We start from the raw sequence: 19,595 nt of genomic DNA, 5'->3' as shown, positions 1-19,595 counted from the left end.
CCAAACCGGCGTGCATAGACCGTGTTAACATTAGCCCACACGCGACATGAATGCATAAAGCTTCTACTTCTATCGGTTGCTAAGGCGTGTGTCAGCCTCTTTGGTGTTCCTCTTGCCTCTCCTTCCTCCTATATTTTCATCTTTTATTGTTATCATTTGTTCACTGTAACAATAGAAAAGTGACTGGCAACTGACCAGCCAATTGGGAAAAACCCAAAAGTGATAACTTATGGAAAACCCCATAACACAACAATGCATACGAGGAACGACCATTTGGGCTGCCATTTGAATTCAACAAACATGAAATTACAAATCTCTCACATTTTTAACAATTCACACTTTTTCTTCAACCCAACAACCCCAAATCCTTTCTTTGTTGTGCAGTAGAAACTGTTCCAAGCAAAATTATAATTCAATCTTTCTTGCATAATATTAATAATCTCATGTCATTGTTTTCCAGCTAAGGTTGTAGACAACCTGCCCTATACAATTTTGTGATGGTAGACAGAAGCATGAACAAGCACCAGAATGATGATCTACCGAGCCTCTATTATTGTAATGGAAGTATTCGCTGAACACCGGCGTGTACTTAAGGGTGATTCAGGGACACTTCGCTCAGTGTAAAAACCAGGCTGCTTTGGTGGAGGCAAGGAAACATCACTGCTCAACATTAGAACCACAGATGACATGCTTGGTCTATCTTCAGGTACTCTTTGCACACATAACAGCGCCACATGAAGACACCTTAACACTTCAGATATGGTGCACGAATCACCTAATGTCTTATCAATCAGTTCCAATGGTTTATCTTCAATCCATAGTATCCATGCCTTAAAGAATTGAAACATATACAATATGTTAACTGGGTGGCATGTAATTGGAGCATTGCTACATCAACCCTCTATACTGTTATATGGCATGTCATTGAAAGAATATAGTACTTATTAATGCTTTATACTCACATGTCCAAGAAGGTTAAGGTGGTGATCTGGGTGAGAAAATCCCCTGTTCTTTTGCCTACTCAACATCTCTAGCAGTATTACTCCAAAGCTAAAGACATCAGATTTCATCGAGAAAATTCCATCTACTGCATATTCGGGAGACATGTAACCACTGCACAATCAAAATACAGTGAGTAAGAATTTCAACAAAAACAACACAATGTAAAATGTAAACCATAGAAAATATACTTACTACGTTCCAACCACTCTTTTTGTATTACCCCGACTTTGATCACTACCAAATGTTTTAGCGAGGCCAAAGTCTGAAATCTTAGGGTTCATATTATTATCAAGCAGGATATTGCTAGCTTTCAAATCTCTATGGATAATTCTCAATCTGGAGTCTTGGTGAAGATAAAGAAGCCCTCTAGCAATTCCACCAATAATGTGGAAGCATGTAGCCCAGTCGAGCAACTTTTGTCCCTCATTATCTGAAAAAAATTTGAGCCTGTTAAGTCAATGCACCATTGAATCCTTGTAGAATAAGATTAAAGATGGTATGACTTAAAAGCCATATTGTTGGCTTCAGGGAGGACCATACCAAAAATAAAGAAGTCCAAGCTTCTGTTGGTCATGAATTCATATATCAAAATTTTTTCATCTTCTTGAATGCAACAACCCAAAAGCTTTACAAGATTGCGATGTTGAAGTCCGGCTATCAGCTTAACTTCATTTTTGAACTCCCTCAGTCCTTGTCCAGAATCCTTTGAAAGCCTTTTCACTGCAATTTCTTTTCCTCCTATCAATGTACCCTATGGATCATCATTTAGAAAAGTCTTAAAACTTGTATCACAGAATAGCTCACTTTAGTTGCATAAATTTATGTTACCTTGTACACGGGTCCAAAACCACCTTCTCCCAGCTTGTTACTGCTTGAAAACTCATTAGTGGCTTTGGCTACGGTGGTCAAGTTTAATAGTGGTAATCCCATGTCTTTTCCAAGGCAATCTTTTCTGCAATCCATGCTTCTGACTCCTGAAATTAGGTGGGAGATTTCTTCAGCATGGATAAATGTAAGAATTCTCTCGGTTAATCAATTGATCAAATCACAATATGCCATGTATGCCAATGTAATTGGGAATTTGCTTAACCCTAAACCAAATCTTGGAACACAAGAAAATCACACACTACCTAAATTAGATACTAACAACTTTATCTAATGCATATATCAATCCAATCATGCATTTGAAAGAATCAAGGTCCACATTTGAGATATTTACCTTGACTTCTGAGTTTCTTCTTCCTTCTATACAATATCAAGCCAATTATTAAAGTTCCCAAAAGAAAAAGTGTAGAGCTGATGAGAAGAATTCCAAGTAGCTTTTTCTTGTTGAACTTGCTCCTTTTCTCAATTTGATCTGAAATATCAGAATTGAAACAAAATTTTAATGCAATTCGGTAACCAATTTCTCATGTTGCAGATGAAGCAGCAAGGCCAACTGAGGAAATAACTACCATTGTGGTTTTCATGTCGTTCGGCCTTTGATTATGGACCTAGATCAATAATTTTAAACATGTTGCTTCTAACTGATGCCCCCATCAAACACACTCCCAAAAGCAAAACATAACAAGTAGACAAAACCTCATTCCCTTAACGTCTAAATATATTGTGATAATGTTATCCACTATTGGATAGAAAAATAAAAATAAGATGAAATAAAAGTTTAAGAGCTACCAAGTTCTGAAGCTGCCATCCGTATATAGAGGTCTTGACCACCACCGGGAGTGAATTCCCTTATGTCAATGAGATTGCCAAACCAAAGCAAGCAGCCAGTTCCTCCCTCCCTGATATCTAAATTTGCATATGCCGTACATGAGCAGTTGTTCAAACATAATCCCTTGCATTCCTTGAGGCTCGTGCTTTTATCAAACCATGAGGAAGATGTGTCTGGCAATTTAACCCCAGTGTACTTTAGGAAGCCATCTCCAGAGCTGCAAGCCAATGGAATCTTTCGAACACAACCATCAGACCAATATCCCGAATTCCATTCTTTTGGAGATTTTGGTACAAATCCATTCAAGCATGCACATAAGGGAGAGACATTCAGATTGCAACTAGCATATGCACCACACAAAGCATAATTTTCACACCGGTCTGCTTGAAATGTAGAGGAAAGTTCCCAACTATGTGTTTGGTGCACCCATGTTAATCGCTGCGCAATGCCTGATGGATTCAATATATATCTTGAGAACGTGGACCTCTTTGAGAGCCTGAACTCATAATAGATCTCATCCTTGTTCAACACAAATTCATACTCCAATGTTGGGTTTGGTCGTGTTTGTGGAGGATATGGATATGCTGTAAAATGAAGGCCGTTCCATGAGCCTGCTGAAGCCACTATCTTAGCTCCTTTCACAACAACAGCTTGCGGGAAACCACGATGATCTATCCGTAACGAAAACTCTCCTAGAGCAGGATCGTCTTTGCTCCTCCAAGACGAGACGTACCTCTCTAAACCAGTAACTAAGTCCCAACCAAGCTTCATTTCTGGTAGGAATGTGTCACAAAGATAATCAAAACTCTGCCACAAAAAGTTAACAGGGTTGGTTTCATTTCCATCTTTCACAACAAGATTTCCTGAATCCAGGAGTTGTGATACTGGATTCCCTGCAGTTCTTGATGTATTGGATGACCATACAATGCTGTTTGAGCTATTGAGAAGGACTAGAACTCCTTGCTCAGTGACCTTCAAAACTCCTGAAGTATCGCCAAGTGGTGTCTCTCTGTTGGCTACCCATACAACTGCCTCAGTATCAACAGTGTACCATATTCCCAAGTATCGACCATTTGATTTACCAGGGCTAAAGAATCCCAGTTCAAAGCTTCCACCTGCTGAAACTAGACTTTCACCGTCTCTAATATATCGATTTGGAGTAATTGTGTCTGGTGTTGTTGGAGTGGAGATTCTTAAGAAGGGAAATAAGAAAGAGCACACAAAAATGCTTCTCAAGGCTTGCATTGTATACTCGTATCGGAAAAAAATTAGCACAGGACTTCTCCAGAGAAGATGGAAGAACCAAAATCTAGAAGTAAAACATGTTCTGATACTGATAAAAACCATATGCGTATAGTTGTGAGACTTTTCTTAATTGACCCGAATCCTTGGTTTGGAAAGTTGGTCACTGTGCAAGAAACTCATGGTCCACATACCATATCCAAGGCCTTTTCACATGTCGAATGAAAGACCTGGAAACTCACACATGACAAATACATGTCTCCCAACTTATGTTTCAGAAGTCGCATTTTTCGGTTAACATATTGTATTTGACCTTTCCAACCTCAAAAAGAGTCAAAGGCAGCCAACATGCGGTGCATGTCATGTGGAAAATATAACATTGGTTTTCCTGATCCTGTTTCACATTTCTGTCACATTGGTTTTCTTGCTCTGGTATAATTAGGGCAGAAATTAACATTTTTTGTCAACCAATTATGATGAAGATGTAGGTTTAGGCCACACTAAAAATATTATATAAAAAAAGACCACACAGAAATAAAATTAATAAAAAGTCATCGTCCGCATATTTACCTGTCCTGGCGCGAAGAAGCCAAACTTTCCAACTTCAAGTTTGTCCCTAGAAATTAGAAGAAGATGCAAAAAGCCGTTGAAACATTAAGATCAAATGCTTTCTAAGCTACCCGCCAACGTCCCATCTCACCTGAGCCTTCGGTTCTTGAAAATTTACTGCAATTCCGGCGATTTACAACGTGCCCGTCGCTTGTTCGACCAAATTCCCCATCCAGACCTCCGTGCATGGACCGTGCTAATTTCAGGCCACACGCGACATGGGTTTCCAAAGGAATCTATAAAGCTTTACACTTCATTGAGAGGTCGGCACATTGTTCCCGATAATCTTCTTCTTCTCTCGGTTGCTAAGGCGTGCGCGTCTTTGGGTGATCTCAGAAATGCTAAAGAACTTCATGATGAAGCAATTCGATTTGGGTTTCATTCAGATATCGCTTTGGGTAATGCCATGGTTGATATGTTTGGAAAATGTAAATACGTTGATGGGGCAAGGCAGGTTTTTGATGACATGCCGGCCAAAGATGTGGTTTCATGGACGTCTTTGTGTTCTTGTTATGTAAACTGTGGGCTGCCAAGAGAAGGTTTGGTGGCTTTTCGGGAGATGGGTTTGAATGGAGTGAGACCCAATGCGGTGACTGTGTCTTCAATCCTGCCTGCTTGCTCAGAATTGAAAGATTTGAATTTGGGCAGAGAGATTCATGGGTTTGTGGTCAAACATGCAATGGAAGAGAATGTATTTGTTAGCAGCGCACTTGTCAACATCTATGCTAGTTGTCTGAGCATTAAACAAGCTCAAATGGTGTTTGATATGATGCCTCAACGAGATGTTGTGTCCTGGAATGTACTTCTAACAGCGTATTTCTCGAATAGAGATTGCGAAAAGGGTATAGCTCTGTTTTGTAGGATGAGAAGGGAAGGTGTTAAATTGGATGGTGCTTCTTGGAATGCTGTTATTGGTGGGTGCCTGAATAATGGGCAAACTGAACAGGCACTGAAAATGCTTGAACAAATGCAAGAATCAGGATTTAAGCCCAATCAGATAACAATTACTAGCTTGTTACCAGCTTGCAAAGATTTGGAGAGCCTGAGAGCAGGCAAAGAGGTTCATAGTTATATCTTTAGAAATTGTTTGATGGAAGACTTGGCAACCACAACAGCTCTAGTTTTCATGTATGCAAAATGTGGTGAGTTGGAACTTTCGAGGAGGGTCTTTGATATGATGCCAAGAAGGGATACAGTTGCTTGGAATACAATGATCATTGCAAACTCGATGCATGGGAATGGAGAAGAAGCCTTGCTGCTGTTCAGAAAAATGTTAGACTCCGGGGTGAAGCCAAACTCTGTTACTTTTACTGGTGTTTTGTGTGGTTGTAGCCATTCGCGGCTGGTTGAAGAAGGCATCATGGTTTTTGATTCAATGAGGAGGGATCACTCAGTAGAACCCGATGCAGATCATTATTCCTGCATGGTTGATGTACTTAGCCGTGCCGGTCACCTAGAAGAGGCATATCAGTTCATACAGAGAATGCCAATGGAACCTACACCTGGTGCTTGGGGAGCATTGCTTGGTGCCTGTAGAGTGCATAAAAATGTGGACTTCGCGAAAATTGCAGCAAACAGGCTGTTTGAGATTGAACCCGATAACCCTGGTAACTATGTATTATTGTCCAACATTTTAGTTACTGCCAAAAGATGGGAAGAAGCTTCAGAAACTAGGAAGTTGATGAGAGACAGAGGAGTGACAAAAACACCAGGTTGTTCTTGGGTTCAGCTGAGAAATAGAGTCTACTCTTTTGTTGCTGGTGACAGGAGCAATGAACGTAGCGAGGAGATATACAAGTTTTTGGTTGAGATGGGTGAGAAGATGAGATTGGCAGGGTATGTGCCCAACACAGATTTTGTTCTGCAAGATGTGGATCAAGAGGAGAAAGTGGGGATCCTTTGCAACCACAGTGAGAAGCTTGCTGTTGCTTTTGGGATACTCAATTTGAATGGTGAATCGACAATTCGGGTATTTAAGAACTTGAGGATATGTGGTGACTGCCATAATGCCATCAAGTTCATGGCCAAGATTGTTGGTGTGCAGATTATAGTCCGAGATTCGTTGAGGTTTCACCATTTCAAAGATGGAGATTGTTCTTGCAGAGATTTTTGGTGATTTTCAGTATCCAGGTTACTGTGTTGAATGATGTAAATCAATTGGAGCAATGCCATCCAAAGTTCTAAACGCCAAAGGGCCTGGATGGATGCGTGGACTGATTTATAAGTAAGACTGAAAATTTTCAGCACCACTAGAAACTAACATAAGGTTAGTGAATTAAGATTAATCATTACCTGTGTTGGCGAGTCAAGATTATTCATAACTTGATACGGATCTGCAAATGACATGTTCTTCTGACACAAATGTAATGATGTCGGATTAGTGTATGCACGAATTATCCAATTCCGGCAAGATAGTCATGCTTTTGTAGGTAGAAGAAAATGATCCTTGTTTTTGGGAATGTCTCCATTTCTTGATATAATCCACTTTGTGAGAAGAGGTATCAAGTTCGAAACTCACGTTATTGTTTATCAACAAAACAAGTGAGTCGACTCAAACACAATACAATAAACATGACATGACTTAATTGTCACACTTGTCCTATAGAAGAATATCATCCCAAACAATCAAAAAGAAACTTTTTTATTTTTATTTGACCAATTTCATGGTGGAACTCAAAAAATATGACCGCTGCTTGCCCAAAAAAAAGATAAGAGCCCGTTCGTCCGATAAAATTTGAATCAGCCAAGCCAAGCCCATCCAAAAACAAGAGAGCGTATCTCAGAAGCTGGTCCAAAGCGTGTGGTGTGGATATAAGTAACCGTATTGGATAACAAAATATGGTAGTGGACGGGACTGGACAGTGGGACTGGTGGTGACAGTGGAAATGGAGAGAGAAGCCAAATTCAGTTGTAAAATATTTAGCAAAGAGTGTAAACTTTACTAAATTTTGCTTTTTCGTTTGGTCTGATTTTACCAATTACCAGATTATAAAAGGAAAAAGAGGAACTCTTTCTTTAGGGGTGAGAAAGCAAATGGACCAACCAATCATTCTTGAAAAAACCCAACAGGTGATATCCAGTGTATGTTGATTCTTTTCTGTCCCTCTTTTCCTTATCTATCAGTTTCTTGATTACTTCATGTTAAGAATATATCTATGATTCAATTCTTTGGTTCCATCTTCTTCAGTCTGCCTTATCCTTGTTTCTGCTGAAAAATACTGTTTATCCATTTGGTTATGTTTGTGTGATGAAAATTTAGCCAACCCAGATATTTGATTGTTGTTCTCTGTGCAAAGAGAAGTGAATAGAGGCTTGTATTAAGAATTTCATATTTTGTCGAGAGTATATTTGATTAGGCTTCAGTAGCAAAAATACTTTTTAGCTCTGTCCATGGCAGTTCTTGTAAATTCAGTGTCTCCTATTGCACACCCATCACCAGAAAGTACTAGAAACAGTTGTAGGTTCTTTTCCCACATCAGGAATCTCCAACCACTTACGCTCAGCAAGGGATTTTCTAGAGTTTTGGCAACTACCCAGATCACCATTTCTCCAAAGGACACTGTTTTCACCTTACCCAACTGGAGGGCTGCCAAGAATAACAGAAGAAGTAGGGAAGTCAGACTAATTGATGCCTTTCTGCACTTAGAGTCTATGGTAGGGAAGGGCCAAAAGCCTGATGTGGCTCAAGCAACTCAGCTCTTATATGACCTTTGCAAGGCAAATAAGATGAGAAAAGCTGTCAGGGTGATTGAAATGATGGTTTCTGCAGGCATTATACCTGATGCAGCTTCTTATACTTTCTTGGTGAATTATTTGTGTAAAAGAGGTAATATTGGGTATGCAATGCAGTTGGTTGAAAAAATGGAGGAGTATGGCTATCCAACCAATACCATTACCTATAATTCGCTTGTTAGAGGGCTTTGTGTGCGTGGAAACTTGAACCAAAGCTTGCAGCTTTTGGATAGACTGATACAGAAGGGGCTGGTCCCAAATGTTTATACCTACTCCTTCTTGCTTGAAGCTGCTTATAAGGAAAGAGGGGTCAATGAAGCCATGAAGCTCCTGCAAGAGATAATTGCTAAAGGTGGAAAGCCTAATTTGGTCAGTTACAATGTTTTGTTAACTGGGTTGTGCAAGGAAGGTAGGACTGACGAGGCTTTGCGGTTCTTCAGGAATTTGCCTTCGATGGGGTTTGATCCGAATGTTGTGAGTTATAACATTGTACTGAGGAGCTTGTGTTATGAGGGTAGGTGGGAAGAGGCAAATGAGCTTCTGTCTGAGATGGAAGGTGAGGATCGGTCTCCTTCCATAGTTACATATAATATCTTAATTGGTTCACTTGCACTTCATGGTAGAACTGAACATGCTCTTGAAGTTTTGGATGAAATGGTGAGAGGTCGATTCAAGCCTACTGCTGCCAGCTACAATCCCATAATTGCTCATCTCTGCAAAGAGAGGAAGGTGGATAGTGTGATCAAGTGTCTAGACCAAATGATTCATCGGCGATGTAATCCTAATGAGGGAACATTCAATGCCATTGCCGTGCTCTGTGAGGAAGGGATGGTGAAAGAGGCATTCTCTATAATTCAGAGCCTCACTGACAAACAAAAGTGCTCCACCAACGAGTTCTACAAAAACGTAATTACAAGCTTGTGTAGGAAAGGGAACACCTTCCCAGCGTTTCAGATTTTATATGAAATGACCAAGCGTGGTTTCACTCCAGATTCTTATACGTATTCATCCTTGATCAGAGGGTTGTGTTTGGAGGGTATGCTAGATGAGGCCATGGAGATTTTCAAGGTAATGGAAGAAAACAACATTAGGCCTGATACCGACAATTTTAATGCCCTTGTACTCGGCTTCTGCAAATCTCGAAGAACAGATTTGTCTTTGCAGGTTTTCGAGATGATGATCGAGAAAGGGCGTATGCCTAATGAAATGACCTATACTATTCTTGTGGAAGGGATTGCACATGAAGGAGAGCTGGAGCTGGCAGCCAAAGTTTTGAACGAGTTGCACCTGAGACATGTTATGAGTCCGAATACAGTGGAAAGACTTGTTATGCAGTATGACTTTGAGGATTTACCAGGATAGAAATACGGGGGAAAAAACAAAAAGAAATGCTATTAAGGGAGAGCAATAGCAAGCAAGATTAAAGACCAAGTCATTTCTAGGACCAAGAAGTTTTAGCAACTCAGTTCGAGAAGGCTGTTCAATCATTTGTTTTGTAGACGGACGGATCGATGAGGGAAGGGGGGAAAATGGATAGAAAAGGCCCTCCTTTGAATATTGATATATTCAGACTTTAGAACTGGGCAAAGAACAAGTTCAAGACAGAAGCTTTGCTCTATACTATTACTTTATTTGGTGAGAACTTGTATTTCAATTTTGTTCTGTAAATTAAGTCTAACAATTGTTTTCAGATATGTTGGTTCAGCTTCTTCCTTAAACTGATGTAAACGCCGTTCTTTTTTTGTGTTCTTCATTGCTAGTCGCTTATTCAAAATACATGTTAGTATCATTTTTTGGTCTGAAACATGTTAGTGTCATCATATGAATAACAAAACTCAGATTTGGTTTCGAACTTTTCCTCGTTTTGTTGCTAGCTTCAGAAATCTTCACTATTTCCGGAGAGAAATGTGTGTATGGGAAATGTTAAGACTCATCCATGTTTATGAGGGCTGTGCGCACTACCAGGAAACTTGTACTTCGAGATTTTAGCGTGGTTTCAAAGGCCTCATTGAGATGCACATTATGGTTAAGAATAAATTACTTTTCACGGTAAATACTAATACATAAACTGCATTGCTCGGGTCAAAGATTTCTCTGTTCATGCGTGCCCTATACATAATTTAGATGATAAAATCGTGTCCCATTTTCGCTCAAGCTACCAAATATTCATGACGGAGTTGCCCAAAAATTGAGTTGAATTCAGGCTAGTTGGATATACGACCAACCCTAATACTACACCTGATACTGACCATTTGAACACAAACAAACTGGGTTGGCAAATCTAGAATTTCATAAAAATACTTGGAGGCTTTGTGATGATAATAATGTATGCCTCATGAACCAAACTATTTCTGCTGCGAAAGGTGACTAGTGATAAGAGGAAAGCGGTTTTGAGACGAAAAAACTATGGAAAGACCTTCTATGCAGCATCACCAGAGTTTATATTCGATGCATGGAAAACATAAATGCCTTGCATAGGGTGATGAAAACAGGACCAGTGACAGGTTCTGCGTTTGGCCAATGAATTAAAGCTTCCCAGGGATCTTAGTGATGGGGTCTAAACTCTGAAGAACTCGTATAATTGGTTCAAAAGTCTTAACATCTAAAGCCTAACATAAGATTGGGTTGATTCTAATGATGGGCACAGAAAAATGCTGGGCCACAAGCAGAGCAGACCAAGGCTACAAAAGATCTAAACTTTGACATCTAATATGATCCCAGATGCATACATTATCAAAAATTATCAATTGAAAAGCCCATTGCATCATAAAACACAATAAATAAACTTTCATAAACAGCATCCATACTTAATTATGCAATTAAATGCAGAGTAAAACTTGATAAAACATTTAACATCCACATAATTAAAATCCCAAAACTATGAAAACTTAAACACAGATACTCAAGTCATCCTCCACTCTACAAAACTTCACATGGGTAGAAGGTGTTGCAGATGAAGGAGCAACAAGGTGCCTACTTTGATCTCTGTCTCATCTTTCGGCGCTTCCTCTTCAACCTCCTCATACGCTTCTTCTTCCACTGAAAGAATGCCACCAACAATAACAACAACACAATTCAATCAAAACATCCCATAACAGAACATTCATCAACAGATTTGAAACAATTTTTCCATTGAAAGCCAAAGACAAAGAGAACCATCACATTCAAAGTTCAAAAACAGAGATAAGAAATGGGAATTGAAAATGAAAAAACTTACCTTGGCCCTCATCCTGGCTGAGAAACGCTGCTACTGTGTCTCCAAAACGATGACCGCGACGGCTCCAGAAGCAACCACAGGGTTTTTAATGAGTCTGAACCCTAATCGCTGTGCGGCGACTTGTATATATTCATATGGGCCTGGGCGCCCAGAAAGCCCACACACCCATTAATTGTTGGAGGCCCAAATTGAAGAAAGCCCAAAAACCAAACATCAATTATCCCAACCCTCCATCCTCTGTTTGGTAGGCGAGAAAACTTGATGGAAAGTGAGGGAGAAAATCAGTCAATCAAACTCACTGAAGCTGATCAAATGGAAAGCAAGGAAACCCAGTTCAAGTCATCTTCAGAGGAGAAGAGTGTGAGTGTGCACGAGACAGAGAATCAGAGTGAGAACGAAAGCCAGAGATTGCAATCGGAGGCTCTGGCAAAAGCACTATCTTCGACGCTCACGACCGTCATTAAAGAGTTCGATTCAAAAGCTCAGCAAACCTCCACAAGCCAAGACCACCTCTCTCAATCGCTCGATCGCCTTACCCGCGGTAACCAAACTGATTTTTTTTTATTTTTGGTAATTTAATTTTATATTTTTTGTTATTTTTGCATTAAATTTAAAAAGGAAAAATATTGTGGGCAGAACTTGATAAGTTGCTAGAAGATGCGCCGCTGCCGTTCATAATGCAGCACTCGGCCAAGATTTCTGTCGTTAGGAAGAGAGTTTCGTCGTTGAATTCGGTTTTGAAGTCCGTACAGCGCCGTCTTGATAATATAGACCGCATGCTGTCTGTCGGCGCCTCACACCAACATCAACAGCAACAACAACAACAACATGGTATTTGTAAGACTAATATTTTGGTTATGGTTTGACAATGTTGTTTTTTACGAGTTTCTTCAAGTCATCACTTAGTTTTGCAGCACTCAACATGTGAATTTTAGGCACACAAGTGGCAAGTCTTGTTGTTCTCTTTCCTTGTAGTGGGAACCTAAGAGTTTCAACTTATCTAGGAGGCCATGCTTTATGGTACAAAATTTTGGTTTTGGTTTTGGTTTAGCACATTTTGTCTGTGTGTCTACTTGAAATGAGCAAGATGAGATAATTGAGTGGTAATGGAAGTAGAAAGAGCAACTTCTGCGATCTAGCTAACGGTAACAAATGATCTCACTAGATAGTTAGATTAAGAAATTATTTAGGCAAGTTGATTGGTTTGATTTCAGGTTCATATTTCTACTAGTACAACTTCCAACTTCGGAACCTGGTTTTGATATAGGTCGTTCAAATTACTTATAAAAAGGAACAAAAGGTCTCACCAATCTGTGCTTCTCTCAATTTGTACTTGATTAAATAAATTAGTGATTGGAAGTAGTGTGCTACTTTCTGGTTGCTATTTATAGTTAAGAGCCATGTCAGTGTATGTTAGAAGAACAAAGTTACATTCTTGATTTCTCACTTTAATAGCTTAATCTGTATACTTAGTTTGCGTCTGACGGCAAAGTTCCTAATAAAGTTCCCACTGGGAGGAGTTTGCGGATTCAATATTCTTTAAGAAATTAATGTTTTGGCTTGACATTACCAAAAATCGTTGTTAAACTAAGTACATAACTCTTTTGTGTGCGTTTTTATCTGTGTTGTTTGTATAGAAAACTTTGCATGAAACTATTCGTAGGAAGATCTAATGGGATATATGACATTTGAACCATGGGTGGAGAAATACCTTTCAAATAGTAAATATTAGGCTTATGCTTCAAAATCTGTAACCTTGCTCTACTTATGATTTCTTTTTCTTTTCTATTTTTTTTCTTGGTCGAAGCTCTACTTATGATCGTGACTGACTGGAAAGGTTATATCTGATGTGCAGATAAGGCAACCACAGAACATTCAGGGCTACAGTAATATAGTTTTGTCTTGAAGGTACTACACATTTCTTCAATAAACTATAAACGTAGAATTCTGAACACAAATTCATATTGTATGCCAAGAATCATCAATGAGTTCTAGGTAAACACTGGAATAGGTGAACGGTGACAATTATATTATGTTGACTGCCAGACAGCTCAAACTATACCTCTTGAAAGAACTGATGTAATTTAGTAAAAGATTAGTTTATGTTATTGTTTTTTAGGCCTGTAGACTGACTTGTAAAGGAAGTAATGTACTTGTATCTTAGTCCATATCTCAGTTTATGAAGTACTAACTGTTTTTTATGGTTTTCATCTTAATTCTAGTTATCTCCAGAAAGGATCAAGCATAGTATTGGGACTGCACGGGGCAACCTTAGAGTTTTACCTCCGTCAACTACTTGAATAAGAATTTTTCGATCTTGGGACGAAGCTAGATGAGCTGTCTCAAACCCCACATGGATGCCCTATCAATTGGAACATACACATGACCTTGAGTTCAGAGTTTCGGCAGTGACGAAGGTGATTATTAGGTTAGGATGGTGGGCTGTGGCTTGAACATTGATTGGGTATATATCTAGGTTTCAATAGGTTGAATGGTGGTAGTTTGTATAGGTAGCAATGGAAGCTCGCTACGTTGGCATCGTCCCTCTTATCAATTTTGATTTGATTCAGATATGAGATTTGTTTTCTTCATCCTAGGTTTAAAAGATAAAAGCATTCCCACATAAGAATTCTCTGTATGTTTTAACCAAAATTCACGTATTACTGTATCCTCACAATGATAAGTGGATTCACTCATTTGTGCGCAAATTTTATAAAATAAAAACTATTTCTAATAAGGTCACATTTTTGTTCATGATAATGTATAGGGTTAATTACTCAAATGGTCCCCAAACTTGTACGTGATTTACATTTTGGGGCCTCAATTAAATTATTCGTTCAAATGGTCCATCAACTCTATATTATTCACTTCAATGGTCCTACCGTTACATTCTGTCAATATTTCTGTTAAATATGAGGGTAATTTGGTCATTATTTACCCTAAAATTTGGTTAAATCTAACATAAAATTAGACGGTAGGACCAATGGAGCGATTAATATAGAGTTGATGGACCATTTGAACGAATAATTTAATTGAGGCCCCAAAATATAAATCGCATACAAGTTTGGGGACCATTTGAGTAATTTACCCTAATGTATATGATTTGAGCAACGAGACCTGCTTGAGTAACTTTTCATCCACTTATATTTTTCCCTTTCCGCCTATAAAATAGTTGAACAATTGAACCAACATTATCAAAATAAAAAAAATAAAAACAGTACACACCTAAAACTAAGGGTGGTGTCGCGAGTCCAGTTTTCCTGTTTCCTTTTTGCCTGTGCCCACCTGTTTTCCCTTTATTCTTCTGACATGTGTCCTCTTAACTAACAGAATGTTAACTCTGTTAAGTCTTTCAATTTTTATTAAAATTTTATAAAATAATTCTTTCATCTTCATCTTCCCTTTTATAAAAATAAAAAATAAAAATCGTTCATCTTTGCAACCAGCACACCTCAGCGACAGCCCCCTCTGCTCGTCACTCCCCAAAGCCTCATTTCTCTCTCTTTGAATTTCTGCAACATATCAAGATAGTTTGAAATCAGCCCGACTCTTCTCCCACTTCGAATGCATCATCAACCACTGCCAGCTCTCTCTCGTTTTCTCTCTATTTCCATTATTTTCTTTTGGATTATTTTATGTCTTTAAAAATTGGTTCTTTGATCAGTCGATCATCAACATGACAAAGCCTAAGAACAATCGCGCCTCGAGATCACTACGGAGAAAATGAAAATTCAAGTTTTTTATTCAAAAAGTTAAAAAATAGAAAGCAAAAATAAATTGCAATAGTTTATCAGTTCTCACAACATTTTGGGGGTTTTTGTTTTTTAGAGTGTGAAGAGAGTTTTGTGCTTCTTGTTCCAGATCTATTTCCTCTCAAAATCTTCATATTCAGAACACCTCCATGGCTCATCTTCTGAGAGAGAGAGAGAGAGAGAGAGAGAGAGAGAGAGAGAGAGAGAGAGAGAGAGAGAGAGAGAGAGAGAGAGAGAGAGAGAGAGAGAGAGAGAGAGAGAGAGAGAGAGAGAGAGAGAGAGAGAGAGAGAGAGAGAGGAGGAGGAGGAGGAGGAGGCTGGGTGGTGGTGATTGTGGGGGTAGTGTCGGTTGTTAGAGTTTTACTTGGGTTGCTGCTAGGTTTTTGGATTTTTATTTTTCATTTTATTAAAAGTTAACAACGTTATATTTGATGTTAAGAGATGACAGGTGTCAGAAGAATAAGAGGGAAACAGGGTGGGCACAGGGAGAAAGGAAACAGGAAAACTGGACTCTGGTGTCGCATGTTAATTTCTAAGAATGCAACATTTGATTTAACACAAATTGGATTATAGGCGAATGTCTTGGTTGAGGCGGTCGGACCACATCATTTGTACAACAGCCCTTATAAGCAAGTCGGACCTCCTGCATTGGGGTAGGAGTAGCATGGGCTTGGATGAGACTCCAACTTCCAACACAGAGAGTCTCGTTTGCTTGTGAAAACATTTGTACGAGTGATTTGGGCCGGCCGCCTCACTCAAGACTTTCTCATAAAACAACGGTTGCAGGAAATTTAGTATAATTGCTTATTGCGTAAGCCCATAGTAGAAACTTGTTTGGGCCTTAAGAGATGGTCCACTAGTTAAAAGAAGAAAAGAACCGAAACCCTAATCTGAGCCTATAAAAGATGGTCTCTTTCTTCATCTTCTCCGTGTGCTTCTGTATGTGTGTAGTTAAATTGAATGATAATAGTATTTAGGGTTTAGGGTAACGATGTGATGTGAGGAAAGTGATGAGAAGTTTTGTCGCCCCAGTCTTACAAGCATCATCCAATTTTTGATGCTTGGTGGTGATTGACTCTCTTTCTGATTCCTCTGTTCTCTCTCTCTCTCAATTTCTCTTTCAATTTTTTTTTGGTGAAATTTTGAATGCAAATTGTTGAATCTTGGAAAGGAGCAAGAGGGGAGGTGTGATGATGATTATCCATTGAATCATCCTGAAAATCAAATTCTGATTTTGATGACCTATTCTAATCAAATTACATGCACTACCATCTGATCTCTCTCTTGCAGCCCTGCTGTTTTTAAAAACAAAAAATCAAATTGTTTTTTGTGTTGTATTTTGGCCCATAGGTATCTGATGTCCAGATTTAACTTGAATCAATTGGTTTAGTTTTTGTGGCTGGGCATTTCGTAAAAACTTGGGCCAAATTGATTTCAAAAACAGGTCTTTGCGACACAGCTTGCTTCTTTCAACCATAAGCATTCTGTTACTTAATCCCTGCTTACATTTTCTTGGCTTTCTTTCTTTTTATAATTTGAAGAACATATGGACACTCATATTTTATCATCTGAAATACGATAAATTTGACAACATAAACCCAAAGGGCAAGACAAGATGAATTCAGAAACGGGTGATAGTTTTTCTCTAAATTACTGCAAAGCTGCCAACCAAAAACAAACTTCACAAGTTTATGAAGAAAAGAAGGAAACGGCGGACTTACAATCTTATTAGGTCAAATTCCCTGACCAAAGACGTAACATCTGTTTAAATGTGTCTGTTTGGGTTTTGGATTGTGCTCGGTCAGGCTTGTTTATCATATCTGTTTAAATATATCTTGGTTTGATTTATAAAAGTCAAGCATTTCAAAGCAAAGAAAAATAACAAACAGAGGATCTGGAGTTCTGCAAATCTCAAAACAGAGGATCACTTTAATTCTCGGTTATAAAATAGAAGATGTAAGTGATAATTGAGTACTCTTTGCCAAAGCTCTAGGATTGTCGACATTTAGTTTTGACAAAAGAGCAGTTGAGGAATATATCATGGCATGTCTTTTCCTGCAAACAGAAGATCATCGCAACAATCACTTGTTACCATTCCACCTTCAAAAATAGTTCCGCCTACTTGCCAAGCGCAATTAATGGAGATATGTTTGCATTCAACCAAGGTCTCTGAATTTAATGCCTTTGAGGTTGGAATTGCGATAGAAGGTGCGGGAGAAACTATAATTTCAACACATTGGTCCCAAACTTGTGTACTCTCTGCTAAACTAGATTTGTCGACAATGGGTTTGGAGGCAAGAACAAAGTTAAAGAACAGATCATGACAAGTTTTGCCGACAGACACAAGTTCATAACAACAACGATCTGTTACAATCCCACCTTCGAAAATGCTTCCACCAACTTCTCGAGCACAATTAATGGATATATGTTTTTTACATTCATCCAAGGTTTTCGAATTGGATTCCTCTAAAGTTGGAATTGCGAAACTTGTGAAAATCATTCTTGATGGGCTCGCCAAAAGCAAAATGGCCAACATCGGGAACATATTTAGTGCGGCCAAAGTGCTTTTTGCTACGAGTTAGTTTTTGTTTTCTTGGGAAAAGGCAAAGAATTCTTTGATGGAGTTGAGTTTAAGAGTTTTTTTTATTTATAAGGGTTTGCAATGATCCAAGTTATTTGGAATTTGAAAACGCCCTAGTACCTCATAAATACATTTTTTAAAAATTAATTCCTCTTGATTTTAAAGATGAGAGTTTCTTCAACTTATTTAAGTTACCATATATTTTCAAACAATAACCGCTTGTAATTGAACTTACTAATTGTGTGACATTACTAGTGTCCAATGTTTTATACGCTTGGTTAAAAACTTTGTTGGGAGTATAGAGAAAAAATTGGAAGTGAGAATGAGAGTGGATATGGGATTGAGAGGAAAGATAAGAGGGGATGATGGGAGGGAAGAGTAACAAAAGTGAAAACCAAAACTAAAAACTTAAATTTATTTGAAATTGTTTTCACTTGTGTTACTCCTTTTCATCTTCCCCTCTCATCCTTACTCTCAATCTCATCATCCTTATTCTCACTCTCATTTTTCTCTATACTCTAGCAAAAAAAATGAAAATTAAAAACTAAAATTGAAATGATTATCAAACGGGCTCTAAATTATTGATTTCAAGTGGAAAAGGGCCTTGATCGCTTGTATTTAAAATAATCATCATCATCATCATTTAGGCCATGCCTTCAAAGTGCCTCTTGGGCCACAAGTAACTATATGAACACCTCTACACAATGAGGTATCATGAGCCAGTTTCTTAAGTGGTTTTGAAAAATGAAGTTTGGGTGGGATGTGGGTTCTCAGTCCAGCCCTAAGCCATCTCTAGAAGAAACATTTGTGTGAAACGGGAATAGCACTATTTTGTTATCCCTGGTCAATCACGGCATGCCACGTATGATAAATTTTCCACATAGCAATATGTGATTGATTGGGAATAGCAAAACAGTGATATCCTCATTTCATACCATTTTTTCTGCATCCAAGAGGTCTGGCCAATTCATTCCCAGGCTTCAAACCTTACCTTTACAAGTCTATAATGATATCAACGGAGAAAAGGTAATGAAATTAAATACAATAAGGAAAATATCACAATCTAATTTATCTTTATTGGAACAAGAAGGGGCCAAAGAAATGTGTTCAATACGGCCTTAGCATATCTTACCATATTTTCCAAGACAGTAGACCTTGATATTCATCTGTCTGACATTATTATACAATGGTAAAAACGTTTTTTCACCCCTCTATCTCTTTGATATCAAAATATTTATATTTGTCTAGAGCAGCAGTAATTGGATGATAAAAAAGTAAAAGCAGAACAGGGAAGGGAAGGGCAAGAACAAGACAAGGGAATTGCCTAATATGGCAAAGAATATAACTTGGTGTACAATTTGAAGAGGGGAAAAAATAATAATTTTGCAGGGTGAAGAGAAAAAGCTTCTGGTTTTTGTGTAAATGAATGGTGGTAAAAATCACGTGATAAATCAGGGGAAAATGACAGCATCAACAGTGGAGGTATTGTTACTTCTCACACTTGAAAACAAAAGGGTTCAAATCAATCCTCTCAAGCCACGCTTAGACATGAATGGCTTGCTGGTGGGGTAAGCCTGACTTGGACAGCAGGGAGGACCAAGAGGGCATCTGTTGAGGCTCTGAGACCCCCTGAGCTTTAAGCCCCACCCCCTCTCTCTCTCTCTCTCTCTCATCTTCTTCCCCCAATACAGTCAAAACAGCTACTGCAGCTTTCCCTACCCAGCAGTACAGCAGATTGCAGAATCA

At 38.7% G+C, this 19,595-nt stretch overlaps 3 protein-coding genes, 1 long non-coding RNA gene, 1 other non-coding gene and 1 pseudogene across 6 annotated transcripts; 4 read left to right on the top strand and 2 right to left on the bottom strand.

Annotated features, from left to right (window-relative positions):
* Positions 1-255: 255 nt before the first annotated feature.
* Positions 256-4,668, bottom strand: LOC110771776 (G-type lectin S-receptor-like serine/threonine-protein kinase At4g27290). The gene is made up of 8 exons (XM_088251820.1): positions 4,529-4,668; positions 2,677-4,387; positions 2,222-2,359; positions 1,831-1,976; positions 1,543-1,753; positions 1,195-1,432; positions 963-1,113; positions 256-830 (listed from the first exon to the last, which is right to left on the bottom strand). Exons 2-8 carry the CDS (start codon positions 4,061-4,063, stop codon positions 537-539), a joined length of 2,565 nt encoding a protein of 854 aa, XP_088107946.1. The 5' UTR covers positions 4,064-4,387; positions 4,529-4,668; the 3' UTR covers positions 256-536.
* Positions 4,623-7,260, top strand: LOC110772196 (pentatricopeptide repeat-containing protein At1g20230 pseudogene; annotated as a pseudogene).
* Positions 7,261-7,575: 315 nt separating this feature from the next.
* On the top strand, positions 7,576-10,153 carry LOC110772594 (Pentatricopeptide repeat (PPR) superfamily protein). The gene has a single exon (XM_021977043.2). The coding sequence runs from the start codon at positions 7,958-7,960 to the stop codon at positions 9,659-9,661; it is 1,704 nt and encodes a 567-aa protein (XP_021832735.1). The 5' UTR covers positions 7,576-7,957; the 3' UTR covers positions 9,662-10,153.
* A 910-nt stretch (positions 10,154-11,063) lies between these two features.
* LOC110772714 (uncharacterized) lies at positions 11,064-11,670 on the bottom strand. The gene is made up of 2 exons (XR_002529149.2): positions 11,517-11,670; positions 11,064-11,338 (listed from the first exon to the last, which is right to left on the bottom strand). It is a non-coding gene; the product is annotated as an uncharacterized LOC110772714 (long non-coding RNA).
* A 76-nt stretch (positions 11,671-11,746) lies between these two features.
* On the top strand, positions 11,747-14,107 carry LOC110772704 (SNARE-associated protein-like protein). 2 transcript variants are annotated; one of them, XM_088251313.1, is made up of 4 exons: positions 11,747-12,057; positions 12,153-12,353; positions 13,372-13,424; positions 13,739-14,107. In XM_088251313.1, the coding sequence occupies exons 1-3, from the start codon at positions 11,778-11,780 to the stop codon at positions 13,404-13,406; spliced, it is 516 nt and encodes a 171-aa protein (XP_088107439.1). In that variant the 5' UTR covers positions 11,747-11,777; the 3' UTR covers positions 13,407-13,424; positions 13,739-14,107. The 2 variants fall into 2 exon arrangements, with proteins under 2 accessions (XP_088107439.1, XP_021832857.1); XM_021977165.2 differs by having other exon boundaries at positions 11,751-12,057; positions 12,153-12,347.
* Positions 14,108-16,271: 2,164 nt separating this feature from the next.
* LOC148295141 (small nucleolar RNA U31b) lies at positions 16,272-16,358 on the top strand. The gene has a single exon (XR_015835602.1). It is a non-coding gene; the product is annotated as a small nucleolar RNA U31b (small nucleolar RNA).
* The last annotated feature ends 3,237 nt before the right edge of the window (positions 16,359-19,595 follow it).

Source organism: Prunus avium, chromosome 4 (genome assembly GCF_965620075.1).
Source record: "Prunus avium chromosome 4, drPruAviu1.hap1.1, whole genome shotgun sequence".
In the NCBI taxonomy this organism is placed as follows: Eukaryota; Viridiplantae; Streptophyta; class Magnoliopsida; order Rosales; family Rosaceae; genus Prunus; species Prunus avium.
The sequence above is the reverse complement of the archived record's forward strand: the minus strand, read 5'-3'. Positions and strand labels throughout refer to the sequence as shown.

Coding starts and splice junctions, on each gene's coding strand:
- LOC110771776 (XM_088251820.1), bottom strand. CDS start 4,063: ATGGTTTTTATCAGTATCAGAACATGTTTTACTTCTAGATTTTGGTTC. Junction 1,977..2,221: donor GAAGAAACTCAGAAGTCAAG/GTAAATATCTCA, acceptor ACCTAATTTCAG/GAGTCAGAAGCATGGATTGC. Junction 831..962: donor ACCTTAACCTTCTTGGACAT/GTGAGTATAAAG, acceptor CAATTCTTTAAG/GCATGGATACTATGGATTGA.
- LOC110772594 (XM_021977043.2), top strand. CDS start 7,958: ATGGCAGTTCTTGTAAATTCAGTGTCTCCTATTGCACACCCATCACCA.
- LOC110772704 (XM_088251313.1), top strand. CDS start 11,778: ATGGAAAGTGAGGGAGAAAATCAGTCAATCAAACTCACTGAAGCTGAT. Junction 12,058..12,152: donor GCTCGATCGCCTTACCCGCG/GTAACCAAACTG, acceptor TATTGTGGGCAG/AACTTGATAAGTTGCTAGAA. Junction 12,354..13,371: donor ACAACAACAACATGGTATTT/GTAAGACTAATA, acceptor TCTGATGTGCAG/ATAAGGCAACCACAGAACAT.